Genomic DNA, 14497 nt, shown 5'->3' with positions numbered 1-14497 from the left:
TAGCTTACTGACAGATCAATGAGGTCAGATCCCAATACCCATGTAAACATAGCTAACTGACAGATCAATGAGGTCAGATCCCAATACCCATGTAAACATAGCTTACTGACAGATCAATGAGGTCAGATCCCAATACCCATGTAAACATAGCTTACTGGCAGATCAATGAGGTTAGATCCCAATACCCATGTAAACATAGCTTACTGGCAGATCAATGAGGTTAGATCCAATACCCATGTGTTGCGAACAGGTCGATTGTAGCGGTAGTCGTTTCGATGGAGAATAACTTTACAGTTATTTTGACCGCGGTGGTTATTGTTGTCATGGTTTCGTGGAAGAAACCGTTGTTGTGCATCATCTTTCAACGCTCCAATACCTGATAATGACCAAACCTGTTCAGGCTTTTTGGGAATTTAACTTCAATGAACCTGAAAGTTTTCATTGTAGAAACATCTGTTGTGTTGGTAGAATGTGGAAAGACCCTCCTCATTGGTTAATATTCCCTGTAGTAGAAACATCTGTTGGGTTGGTAGAATGTGGAAAGACCCACCTCATTGGTTAATATTCCCTGTAGTAGAAACATCTGTTGGGTTGGCAGAATGTGGAAGTAGGTTTTAAATTCATACTTATTACAAATCTGCAGTTGTCTGACCATTATATTATTATTTAATGAAATAAATGTAAAAATAAAATAAACATTTATTTGCGTTAACAACTCCAGTCAACAGATGGCGATATGCGTTCTTCAGGCGATGCTATCAGAGTGACGTATAATGTAGTGGACGGGACGCTTCTTCAACAACATCTCGTCAGTCACCTCTGTAGTTTCCGAGCGGAAACGTTCAAGCTGTTCAGACTGCTTCGGTCTATATTTACTTCTGTATTTGGAACATAATTCTGTCTTTTAACTAGTTTCCCCATTTCATGTCATATTTCCGTTTCGTCAGGTAACGGTAGCTAGCTTGATAAATGAGCCTATCACTAGTCTAGTCGCTAACTAGCTAGGTTAGCTGGCTAACATCCCCGACCATGAGCTCAGCAAGCTGCTGCCCTCCTGCTAAAAAAGAGGTCTGCTGGAAGGAGAAAGAAGGTATTTGGCTGAACGTTGTCGTGAAAGAGGAGAATGAAGAGGAGGATGTCACAGTAAACGAAGAAGTCGAGGGTGAGGCTGTTACACAGAAAGAAGAGGAAGAAAACGATTATACTTTTTTTGGAGTGAATGAAGGAGAGATAACTGTCATATTGAAGGAGGAGGAGAGGGAAGAAGAGAAGGAGACAGAAGATCTGATTAACACCAGTAAGTTCTATCTTGAAAATAGTTGTTGAACTGATACGTGGTTTTAAAGCGGCATTCTACTCTAGTTCTGATCTTAAATGCCGTTTTTTAATGTAGGAATTGATAAAGCTACACTGTAAGATGTGAATACCATCAAGAAGCTGGCCAACAACTAAACGTTAACAATGGATTTGCACCCAAAATCACAACTTAAATGTCTCACGGAATGGACTTGCCTTCATTCAATACTGCAGTTCCACTGTACTAAACTGGAGGCGATTTCCAGCCCACCGTTGACTGCGGTCAAGTGAGCCGACAGTCGCAAAACGCGGTCAGGCCATCCGGTGTCTTCCTGAATTTGCGTGCGCGAATACACTTTACGGAATGGCGTTTTTTCAGGTCGGGAAACTGAGTTGAATGGACTCTCATGCACAGGTCGTCCAGACGATGGCTACAAATCATTCCAAGCAAACCGTTTGAAGCACACTTATTCAATCTTCTATAATAAAATGATACCAAATCGTTTATTTAATTTTCGCCTCATCATAAAGTACTTTATCATTGCTGGAGTGTCAAGCGTTGGCTGGACTGGTGTAAACGCTACAACATACAATGACTACTGCACCTGTACATAGCCCACCTATAATTTAGCCCAAACAACTACCTCTTTCCCTACTGTATTTAATTAATTAATTTATTTTGCTCATTTGCATCCCATTATTTTTATTTCTACTTTGCACATTCTTCCATTGCAAATCTACCATTCCAGTGTTTTACTTGCTATATTGTATTTACTTTGCCACCATGGCCTTTTTTTGCCTTTACCTCCCTTATCTCACCTCATTTGCTCACATCGTATATAGACTTGTTTCTACTGTATTATTGACTGTATGTTTGTTTTGCTCCATGTGTAACTCTGTGTCGTTGTATGTGTCGAACTGCTTTGCTTTATCTTGGCCAGGTTGCAATTGTAAATGAGAACTTGTTCTCAACTTGCCTACCTGGTTAAATAAAGGTGAAATAAATAAATAAAAACATTCTATAGGCCTCTCTGACTAAGAACCACACAGAGACCTGCATTTTGTAGTGGCTTTAATAACACGTGTGAAAACTGACTTCAGGTGATTGAGGGATCTAGTCTAGATTAAACACCAGAGGAAGTTTTGTCATGTGGAGGTTTCATTCAGGTCTCTGTTTAATTAAATCATCTGTTTGTCTTTGACAGGAGAGAGACCAGACTCTCCTTCTGACAGCAGGGAGAGTCCTTCAGGGAAACCAGACCCCGAGACGTCCAAACCAGCAGGACGACATCACTGCTCCCAGTGTGGGAAGAGTTTTACTCAGTCAGGGAGCCTGAGAACACAAGAGAATACACACTGGAGAGAAGCCTTACCACTGTTCCCAATGTGGAATGTCGTTTACCCAGTTAGGGAGCCTGCAAATGCATGAGAGGGGACACACAGGGGAAAAGCTTTTCCAATGTTCCCATTGTGGAAAGAGTTTTGGCCAGGTAGGAAACCTGAACAAGCATGAGAGGACACACACAGGTAAGAAGATGTACCGCTGCTCCCAGTGTGGAGAGAGATTTACCCGGTTAAGGTACCTGAAAGAGCATGAAAGAATACATACAAATACACAGGAGGAGAAGACATACCACTGCTCTCATTGTGGAAAGACATTTTCCCAGTCAGAGAACCTGAAAACACATGAGAGAATCGAGAGGCTGTGTTCTGACTTGTGTTTCTGACTGAGAATGTGTGTGTTTGTTTGGGCTGTCAGACTTGAGTTCACTCTGTGTAATGTTAGTGCACTATTTTTAATTGTGATTAATCCATTGTCTGAAAGGGTTGAAAACACACTGAAAACATCCAAAATACATACTATATACAGCTAAAATCTACAATGCCATGTAAACACTAGATAACATTGAGGTTAAATAAAGTGTGCTTGAACATATTTTGACACGTCCACTGTGTGTCTCTGAAGAGTCATAATATCCATAACAACTAGAGGTCAAACAGGGAGATGGTTCCATTCATTTTCCCCACAGGGCTGTTTTGTTTAGACTCAACCTGGTGTGATGTTTTGATAACCATGGAAACCTCTCTGGGACGAGGTGACTGAGGACACAGTGTGTTGTGAATTTATTGTCATGTTTTTAAAATGGTATAAATGCCTTTATTTTAGCTGGACCCCAGGAAGAGTAGCTGCTGCCTTGGCAGGAACTAATGGGGATCCACAATAAACCCCAGGAAGAGGAGCTGCTGCCTTGGCAGGAACTAATGGGGATCCACAATAAACCCCAGGAAGAGGAGCTGCTGCCTTGGCAGGAACTAATGGGGATCCACAATAAACCCCAGGAAGAGTTGATGCTGCCTTGGCAGGATCTAATGGGGATCCATAATAAACCCCAGGAAGAGTAGCTGCTGCCTTGGCAGGAACTAATGGGGATCCATAATGTTTACAAATACTTTTATCAATATATTTGTCTCTCTTTCCTCTCTGATTTGAAAATGCTAATTAGCATCAAAGTAGACAACATGCAAGACTACATCTCTGCAAGCTCCTGCAATTCATCTCGAGCCAACACCTTTCACAGAACAGTTCACAGAATTGTCCATTGAAATAAATTTTGACAATTTAATCATTGCTACATTCAGGCCTGATTGGCGGAGTGCTACAGAGATGGTTGTCCTTCTGGAAGGTTCTCCCATCTCCACAGAGGAAATCTGGAGCTCTGTCAGAGTGAACATTGGGTTCTTGTTCACCTCCTTGATCAAGGCCCTTCTCCCCCGATTTCTCAGTTTGGCCGGGCGGCCAGCTCTAGAAAGAGTATTGGTGGTTCCAAACTTATTCCATTGAAGAATGATGGCGGCCATTGTGTTCATGGGGACCGTTTGCTACAGACATTTTTGGTACCTTTCCACAGATCTGTGCCTCGACACAATCCTGTCTCAGAACTCTACCGACAATTCCTTTGACCTCATGGCTTGGTTTTTGCTCTGACATGCACTGTAAACTGTGGGACCTTATATAGACAGGTGTGTGCCTTTCCAAACCATGTCTAATTTATTGAATTTACCACAGGTGGACTCCAATCAAGTTGTAGAAACATCTCAAGGATGATCAATGGAAGAAGGATGTCTGAGCTCATTTTCGAGTCTCATAGCAAAGGGTCTGAATACTTAAGTACATACATTTGCAAAAAATTCAAATCTGTTTTTGGTTTGTCATTATGGGGTTTTGTGTGTAGATTGATGAGGGGAAAAACATACTCAATTTTATAATGAGGCTGTAACGTAACTAAATGTGGAATAAGTGAAGGGGTCTGAATACTTAATGAATACACTGTATACCACTGGAAGAGGTTTCTATCATTGGCAGTTTTGTACACAGTCAGGTGATACGTGGTATAGAAAGTCCAATCTTAGGAGAGAACATGGGAGGCACTATACTGTGTGTCTGCAGGTGTCTATCTGGTCAAAACCACTGATACAGGTGCCCCTCCACCCTCTGGTGGGATGGATCATGTCTACAGAGAAACCTACATTCAAATACTTAGATTTGTGAAATTATTAGATATTACTTGTTAGATATTACTGCACTGTCGGAGCTAGAAGCACAAGCATTTTGCTACACCTGCAATAACATTTGCTAAACACGTGTATGTGACCAATAACATGTGATTTGATTCTGATTTGAAATAAATGTCCTATTTATCAAAGGTGCTTTTGGCTGGTGTCAAAATGACTCCAAAGGAATTGAATTTGTTAAAAGTCCATATTGATACAGAAACACTAAACCATGATTTAGATTTATTAAGAACAAGTTGATTGACAAAGTCATGAAAAATTGGAAGAATTGAATAAACCACATTTAGTCTGATAAAAGATATGCCTCAGGTCAAAATGATCCATGTCAGAACTATGGTTCTATGGTTCAATTCAATGTAGTGGGTCTAAAGTTTGTTCTAAATTATTAAAAACGAATCAATCAACACATGCTTTTCTATGAACGACTTAATATGATAATCAACTTTAATTAATTAAAAAATAAACTTTTGGTTCCTCAACTGCGTTGCCACTCCAGTCAGCAGATGGCGATGTGCGTCTTTTAGGTTCAGGCGATGCTGCCAGTGTGACGTATAATCTAGTGGACGGGACGCTGCTTCAACAACAACAGTTAGACACCTCGGTAGCTTAATAGCAAACATAGCTACAACATTCACTCTCTTTATACTGTTTTGGTGTATATTAGTCGCTGTGTACTAACCACACTTCTGTCTTATGTACGTGTTGACCCATTTAATTATATAATTACGTTGTTTGTCAGCTAGCTGGTTTGCTAAATTAGCTTAGAATGAGGCTAGTTGCTAATGCTACCTAGCGAACATCCCCGACCATGAGTTCACTAAGCTGCTCTCCTCCTGCTAAAGAAGAGGAGGTCTTCTGGACGGAGAAAGAAGTTCTCCCGAAAGAGGAGGAGGAAGAGAAGGATGTTTCAATACAAAATCAAGTAGAGGGTGAAGCTGTTACCGTGAAAGAAGAAGAGAAAGACGTTTCAGTGGAAGAAAAGGAAGACTCGTTCAGATTGAAAGAGGAGGAGGCGGAGATGACTGTCACATCGGTAAAGGAGGAGGAGGAAGAAGAGGAAACTGGACATCTGGGCCCGGTTTCCCCAACGCTTCTTAAGGCATCCTGTGGTTCTAACGTTGAACTCAGCCATAAGATGGTTTTGAGAAACCGGGCCGTGATTAACACTAGTAAGTACTGTCTTAAAAACAGAGGCACAAACTCTGCAGTTGTTGAACTGATGTGTGGTGTTAAAGGGGAAGTCCAGACCTGAATCCAATCGAGAATGTGTGGAAAGAACTGAAAACTGCTGTTAAAAATGTTTGAAATATCCAATAAATGTCGTTCCACTTCATGATTGTGTCCCACTTGTTGTTGATTCTTCACAAAAAAATACAGTTTTATATCTTTATGTTTGAAGCCTGAAATGTGGCAAAAGGTCGCAAAGTTCAAGGTGGCCGAATACTTTCGCAAGGCACTGTACCTCATGAGCTTAGTTCAACTGTTGTACCCCATCAGAACCCCAAATAAGATTTTTTACGCCAATGTTTAGAAACAATGTAAATCAACACTGTTTAGCCTCAACATGGTTAAAACTATCATGTTGATTTCGTGGATGGTCAGTCCCTGCATCCTTAGGTCTGTCTATGAATTTGAGAGTAGTTACATTTCTCCAGACCCATCCATCATCTTATCACCAAAACAGTGGTGGAATGGCATCTTTGTTATTGTTTGAACTGCAGATTGGTTGATCGATTGATTTGGCTTTTTTAAAGGGACATCCTAGGATTTAAACAGCAACAAAATGGCTGCCCTGAGACTTGGTTTGGTAAACAGCTGAGGGATGGGGGCTGGATAAATGTAACCACTCTCACATTCAATTAATTGCCCTTGTGCGCCTATTTTAGCAAACACAGAAAGGGGCCTATATTGGTGACCAAAGGTTGTCTGGCACACTGCTTAGGGGTTCAGCAACTGTAATAACTTATCTCTAGCCTCCAATCATCGATGTTACTACTAATGTGAAAATAAGACAAAATATGACTATTGTTGCTCACTTGACTGTCTCAAGACAATTGTCAAATAATTTTAACATTCATTACAGACGTCAATTGTTGTACAATATCATGGCAACGCTGTTGGCATCACCTTTTACAGTGGATTTCTGCTGTTGTGGGCCTTTAACCATCTGTCAGACTTTGTTGTTCACACAGGAGAGAGACGTGACTATCGTGGATCCTCTGGGGAGCCTCAACAACATCATGAAGCTGACGAGGCAGAGAAGAGTCCCTCCCGATCAGAACACCTCAAGAAACACCCGTGGAGACCAACAGGGAAGAAATCTCACTGCTGCTCTAACTGTGGGAAGAGTTACTTAAGATCAAATTCACAAAAAGTACACATGACAATTCACACTGGAGAGAAACCTTATAGCTGTGATCAATGTGGGAAGAGTTTTACTACATCTCGCCATCTGATTGTACACCAGAGAACACACACAGGAGACAAATCTTATAGCTGTGATCAATGTGGGAAGAGTTTTACTCAGTCAAGCAGCCTGTTATCTCACCAGAGAAAACACACAGGAGAGAAACCTTATAGCTGTTATCAATGTGGGAAGAGTTTTACTCAGTCAAGCAACCTGGTATCACACCAGAGAACACACACAGGAGAGAAACCTTATAGTTGTGAACAATGTGGGAAGAATTTTACTTCATCCAGCCATCTGATTGTACACCAGAGAACACACACACAGGAGAGAAACCTTATAGATGTGAACAATGTGGGAAGAATTTTACTACATCCAGCCATCTGATTGTACACCAGAGAACACACACAGGAGAGACATCTTATAGCTGTGAACAATGTGGGAAGAGATACTCTGATAAAAGATCTCTGATCAAACATCAGAAAATGCATTAATGAAGGAGTTGTTTCATGATATCAATGAATTAATGTCACAATGTAGAATGTTTAAACATTGTAGTAGGAGTATTTTAATGATGTCACAATGTAGAATGTTTTAACATTGTAGTAGCAGTATTTTAATGATGTCACAATGTAGAATGTTTAAACATTGTAGTAGCAGTATTTTAATGATGTCACAATGTAGAACACTAAACGTTTGCCCCCTGTTCAATTGATTTCTGCATGATATGGATATTAGCCTCAGGGGGAAAATCCAGGCTCTGAATTGAAAGAGTGCTATTTATATGATATAACAGAAAGTGACTAACACAAAAAGAGCTGTGTTACACTTACAGCATTGGTGACCCACTTGAATCAAAATGTAGCTAGATGTTTTCTACCAGTTGTCCTCCAACCATTGATGTACACATTATTCCCAGATTCCATGTGGTTTTTGAGCTGTTAGTTTTAACAGGACAAACTCATCTCCCCCTTTCACACAAATGATTTCAACATGATATCGATGAGTGATGAAAAATGAGTGTTGCGTTCCTTTGTTTAACGACCTCTAAATTTAAATGCATCTCTCCAAAATGTAGCTGACTGTCTTCTGCAGGTTGTCCTCTAACCAGGGAGGTAAAATATATCTCCTATTTCCATGTGTTTTTTTAGTTGTGTTAGTTTCAACAGCACCAACAACCTGATTTCCCCCCTAATTGATATCAGTGATTTATTGCTTCTTGTCAAAACAACAGTGTTTCTGGTGTTCATGCATTTTAAAAGGTGCTTGTTTAAAAAAATACAAGTAATCTGATTGTTGTTGCAGATGTTTGTGCAGATACTACATTTTATGTTTAGGTTTTCAATATCACAAATGGTTTCTGCATATTGGTTATTCATTTGGACCCATTAAAGCTGTGTTTTGACATTGGGCTGTACCACCTAGCAAAATGTCATTGAAAAGACGTTGAAAAGAAGATTATACCCAACGTCCAATATACGTTTGGTTTTAGTTGAAGGTTTTAAATATTTATTTTCAGGTTGTTGTTAATAATGACTTGAAAACAACTTAATTTTTTGTTGTGGAAAATATTGAATCAACTATTTCACCAAAACCAGAACCTGTGAATTCAACTAGACTTTATTACAAACAGTAACAAAGCCGAACAATTCCATGGAAGAACTGACTCTTCATTCTTAGTACTTGGCTTTTATACAGTCTGATCCTTACATAACATTCTAACCACTACCCTGCTGCCCCAATAATACACTAAATACATGTAATATAGCCTATACAGTCTGATCCTTACATAACATTCTAACCACTACCCTGCTGCCCCAATAATACACTAAATACATGTAATATAGCCTATACAGTCTGATCCTTACATAACATTCTAACCACTAGGCTACCCTGCTGCCCCAATAATACACTAAATACATGTAATATAGCCTATACAGTCTGATCCTTACATAACATTCTAACCACTACCCTGCTGCCCCAATAATACACTAAATACATGTAATATAGCCTATACAGTCTGATCCTAACATAACATTCTAACCACTACCCTGCTGCCCCAATAATACACTAAATACATGTAATATAGCCTATACAGTCTGATCCTTACATAACATTCTAACCACTATGCTTCCCTGCTGCCCCAATATTGTGAGAGGTGATATTCTCCTGGACCAAACAGCATCACAGGTGATATTCTCCTGGACCAGACAGCATCACAGGCGATATTCTCCTGGACCAGACAGCATCACAGGTTATATTCTCCTGGACCAGACAGCATCACAGGTGATATTCTCCTGGACCAGACAGCTGGGGGAATACACTATATATTCAATAGTATGTGGACACCCCTTCAAATTAGTAGATTGGGCCATTTCAGCCACACCAGTTGCTGACAGGTGTTTAAAATTAAGCACACAGCCATGCAATCTCCATAGACAAACATTGACAGTAGAATGGCCTTACTGACGATCTCAGTAACATTCAACGTGGCACCGTTACAGGATGGCACCTTTCCAACAGGTCAGTTTGTCAAATTCCTGCCCTGCTGGAGCTGCCTGGTCGACTGTAAGTGCTGTTATTGTGAAGTGGAAACATCTGGGACCAACAACGGCTCAGCCAAGAAGTAGTGGGCCACACAAGTTCACAGAACAGGACCGTCGAGTGCTGAAGAGTGTAACGTGTAAAAATCGTCTGTACTTGGTTGCAACACTCACTAACGAGATCCAAACGGCCTCTGGAAGCAACATCGGCACAAGAGACTGTTTGTCAGGAGTTTCCTGAAATGGGTTTCCACGGCCGAGCAGCTGCATACAAACCTAAGATCAATATGGGCAATGTCAAGTGTCGGCTTGAGTGGAGTAAAACTCACAGCCACTGGACTGGAGCAGTGGAAACGTATTCTCTGGAGTAATGAATCATCTTCACCTTCTAGCAATCCGACGCACTAATCTGGGTTTGGAGGATGCCACACTACCTGCCCCAATGCATAGTGACAACTGTAAAGTTTGGTGGAGGAGGAATAATGGTCTGGGGTTGTTTTTCTTGGTTTGGGCCCTTTAGTTCCAGTTAGGGGAAATCTTAACGCTACAGCATAGAATGACATTCTAGAGGAATCTGTACTTCCAACTTTGTGGCAACAGTTTGGGGAAGGCCCTTCCTGTTTCAGCATGACAATGCCCCTGTACACAAAGCAAGTTCACTACATGAATGGTTAGTTGAGATTGGTGTGGAAGAACTTCACAAAGCCCTGACATTAAAAACGTCAAACACCTTTGGGATGAATTGGAACGCTGACTGCGAGCCAGGCCTCATCGCCCGACCTCACTAATGCTCTTGGAAGGGAAACAAGTCCTCGCAGCAATGTTCCATCATCTAGTGGAAAGCCTTCCCAGAAGAGTGGAGGCTGTTATAGCAGCAATGTTCAAACATCTAATGGAAAGCCTTCCCAGAAGAGTGGAGGCTGTTATAGCAGCAATGTTCCAACATCTAGTGGAAAGCCTTCCCAGAAGAGTGGAGGCTGTTATAGCGGCTATGCTCCTACATCTAGTGGAAAGCCTTCCCAGAAGAGTGGAGGCTGTTATAGCAGCAATGTTCCAACATCTAGTGGAAAGCCTTCCCAGAAGAGTGGAGGCTGTTATAGCAGCAATGTTCCTACATCTCGTGGAAAGCCTTCCCAGAAGAGTGGAGGTTGTTATAGCAGCAATGTTCCAACATCTAGTGGAAAGCCTTCCCAGAAGAGTGGAGGCTGTTATAGCAGCAATGTTCCAACATCTAGTGGAAAGCCTTCCCAGAAGAGTGGAGGCTGTTATAGCAGCAATGTTCCTACATCTAGAGGACAGCCTTCCCAGAAGAGTGGAGGTTGTTATAGCAGCAATGTTCCTACATCTAGTTGAAAGCCTTCCCAGAAGAGTGAAGGTTGTTATAGCAGCAATGTTCCAACATCTAGTGGAAAGCCTTCCCAGAAGAGTGGAGGCTGTTATAGCAGCTATGTTCCTACATCTAGTGGAAAGCCTTCCCAGAAGAGTGGAGGCTGTTATAGCAGCAATGTTCCAACATCTAGTGGAAAGCCTTCCCAGAAGAGTGGAGGCTGTTATAGCAGCAATGTTCCTACATCTCGTGGAAAGCCTTCCCAGAAGAGCGGAGGTTGTTATAGCAGCAATGTTCCAACATCTAGTGGAAAGCCTTCCCAGAAGAGTGGAGGCTGTTATAGCAGCAATGTTCCAACATCTAGTGGAAAGCCTTCCCAGAAGAGTGGAGGCTGTTATAGCAGCTATGTTCCTACATCTAGTGGAAAGCCTTCCCAGAAGAGTGGAGGCTGTTATAGCAGCAATGTTCCAACATCTAGTGGAAAGCCTTCCCAGAAGAGTGGAGGCTGTTATGGCAGCAATGTTCCTACATCTAGAGGAAAGCCTTCCCAGAAGAGTGGAGGTTGTTATAGCAGCAATGTTCCTACATCTAGTGGAAAGCCTTCCCAGAAGAGTGAAGGTTGTTATAGCAGCAATGTTCCAACATCTAGTGGAAAGCCTTCCCAGAAGAGTGGAGGCTGTTATAGCAGCTATGTTCCTACATCTAGTGGAAAGCCTTCCCAGAAGAGTGGAGGCTGTTATAGCAGCAATGTTCCAACATCTAGTGGAAAGCCTTCCCAGAAGAGTGGAGGCTGTTATAGCAGCAATGTTCCTACATCTAGAGGAAAGCCTTCCCAGAAGAGTGGAGGTTGTTATAGCAGCAATGTTCCAACATCTAGGGGGGCACTAAATCCATGCAAATGCCCATAATTTTGGAATGAGATGTTTGACGAGCAGGCGTCCACATACTTTTGTTGATTTCGTGTATATACTGCAGGCAGGCAGGCAGGCAGGCAGGCAGGCAGGCAGGCCCTCCTCTCCTCTTCTCCCCCTGTCCTCTCCTCTTCTCCCCCTGTCCTCTCCTCTTCTCCCTTCTCTCCTCTCCTCTTCTCCCCCTCTCCTCTCCTCTTCTCCCCCTCTCCTCTCCTCTTCTCCCTTCTCTCCTCTTCTCCCCCCTCTTCTCTCCTCTTCTCCCCCCCTCCTCTCATCTTCTCCCTCCTCTCCTCTTCTCCCTCCTCTCCTCTCCCCTTCTCCCCCCTCTCCTCTCCTCTTCTCCCCCACTCCTCTCATCTTCTCCCTCCTCTCCTCTCCTCAAAATCCCATGATTTTGGATTGAGAAGTTTGACGAGCAGGTGTCCACATACTTTTGTTGATTTCGTGTATATGCTGCAGGCAGGCAGGCCCTCCTCTCCTCTTCTCCCCCCTCTCCTCTTCCCCCCTCCTCGCCTCTTCTCCCCCCTCTCTCCTCTTCTCCCCCCTCTCCTCTCCTCATCTCCCCCTCTCCTCTCCTCATCTCCTCCTCTCCTCTTCTGCCCCCTCTCCTCTCCTCTTCTCCCTCCTCTCCTCTTCTGCCCCTCTCCTCTTCTCCTCCCCTCCTTCTTCTATTCTCCCTCCTCTCCTCCCCTCTCCTCTCCTCATCTCCCCTCTCTTCTCTCCTCTTCTCCCCCTCTTCTCTCCTCTCCTCCCCCCTCTCCTCTCCTCTCCTCTTCTGCCCCCTCTCTTCTCCTCTTCTGCTCCCTCTCCTCTCCTCTTCTCCCCCTCCTCTTCTCCCCCCTCTCCTCTCCTCTTCTGCTCCCTCTCCTCTTCTGCTCCCTCTCCTCTTCTCCCCCCTCTCCTCTCCTCTTCTCCTCCCTCTCCTCTCCCCTTCTCCCCCTCTCCTCTCCTCTTCTCCCCCGCTCCTCTCATCTTCTCCCTCCTCTCCTCTCCTCAAAATCCCATGATTTTGGATTGAGAAATTTGACGAGCAGGTGTCCACATACTTTTGTTGATTTCGTGTATATGCTGCAGGCAGGCAGGCCCTCCTCTCCTCTTCTCCCCCCTCTCCCCCCCCCTCCTCGCCTCTTCTCCCCCCTCTCCTCTCCTCTTCTCCCCCTCTCCTCTCCTCATCTCCCCCTCTCCTCTCCTCATCTCCTCCTCTCCTCTTCTGCCCCCTCTCCTCTTCTCCCTCCTCTCCTCTCCTCTTCTGCCCCTCTCCTCTTCTCCTCCCCTCCTTCTTCTATTCTCCCTCCTCTCCTCCCCCCCTCCTCTCCTCATCTCCCCCCTCTTCTCTCCTCTTCTCCCCCTCTTCTCTCCTCTCCTCCCCCTCTCCTCTCCTCTTCTGCCCCCTCTCCTCTTCTGCCCCCTCTCCTCTCCTCTTCTGCTCCCTCTCCTCTCCTCCCCCTCCTCTTCTCCCCCCTCTCCTCTCCTCTTCTCCTCCCTCTCCTCTCCTCTTCTCCCCCTCTCCTCTCCTCTTCTCCTCCCTCTCCTCTTCTCCCCCCTCTCCTCTCCTCTTCTCCCCCTTTCCCCTTCTTCTACCTCCCCTTATTTTATTTAATATAAATTACAGGATGGGAGGGAGACAGAGAGGGGGAGGGGAAGGGAAGTAGGGTAGAGAGAGAGGAGGGGGAGAGAGAGAATATATGTTAATCACTGTCTTCTCACCAGTGATGTCATCATAACCAGTAACCTGTTCCTCTCTTGGCCCAGCCCAGCCTGACCCTGACATACAGCATCAGGCCTGTTGAGTTGACTTGGGTAACAGACCTCTTGCTTCAACACCACATCCCCCCCCTTCTCCTGCTCTAACATGAGACCTCATCAGTACTCATTTTGGGTGCTGGTACTGTTTATATTTTGGTGCTGGAACATTAAGCCAATATTCTATAAGAAGTGAACTCAAGAAGTAGAAAGTTAGAGGTGATATTATAGGACACACTATGTGTAACTTTGCTGCTCTGCCAGCAGTTTCCTGTGGAGTTTTTCTAATGTCAGTGTTTCCTGTAAGTAGGTGGGTTTAACCACTGATCTTGTCTGCTTAAAAGTGGGTCACATATAAGTAAGGAAGTAATGAGCTGGAAGTCATATAGCCTAGCAGTATTTCTCAGGAGGGGGAGGGGGAGGAGAGAGAGAAAGAGAGAGAGAGAGGACATACTGACAGACTGGGTTGAGAGAAGGAGACACGGGAGGAGGCAGAGAGAGAGAGAGAGAGAGAGAGAGAGAGAGAGAGAGAGGACATACTGACAGACTGGGTTGAGAGAAGGAGACACGGGAGGAGGCAGAGAGAGAGAGAGAGAGAGAGAGAGAGAGAGAGAGAGGACATACTGACAGACTGGGTTGAGAGAAGGAGACACGGGAGGAGGAAGAGAGAGAGAGAGAGAGAGAGAGAGGACATACT

The 14497-nt window shown here is 43.7% G+C and overlaps 1 protein-coding gene across 3 annotated transcripts; it reads left to right on the top strand.

Annotated features, from left to right (window-relative positions):
• Window positions 1–804: 804 nt before the first annotated feature.
• Window positions 805–8828, top strand: LOC135534111 (zinc finger protein 180-like). Of its 3 annotated transcripts, none has more exons than XM_064961247.1 (3): window positions 805–1297; window positions 3464–6038; window positions 7062–8828. In XM_064961247.1, the coding sequence occupies exons 2-3, from the start codon at window positions 5678–5680 to the stop codon at window positions 7661–7663; spliced, it is 963 nt and encodes a 320-aa protein (XP_064817319.1). In that variant the 5' UTR covers window positions 805–1297; window positions 3464–5677; the 3' UTR covers window positions 7664–8828. The 3 variants fall into 3 exon arrangements, 2 of the variants coding, with proteins under 2 accessions (XP_064817319.1, XP_064817318.1); XM_064961246.1 differs by having other exon boundaries at window positions 7044–8828; XR_010454636.1 differs by lacking the exons at window positions 3464–6038; window positions 7062–8828 and adding an exon at window positions 2502–3457.
• The last annotated feature ends 5669 nt before the right edge of the window (window positions 8829–14497 follow it).

Source organism: Oncorhynchus masou, unplaced genomic scaffold, assembly GCF_036934945.1.
Source record: "Oncorhynchus masou masou isolate Uvic2021 unplaced genomic scaffold, UVic_Omas_1.1 unplaced_scaffold_3030, whole genome shotgun sequence".
Lineage (NCBI taxonomy): Eukaryota > Metazoa > Chordata > Actinopteri > Salmoniformes > Salmonidae > Oncorhynchus > Oncorhynchus masou.
Note: the sequence above shows the minus strand (reverse complement) of the source record. Positions and strands in the feature narration are given on the sequence as shown.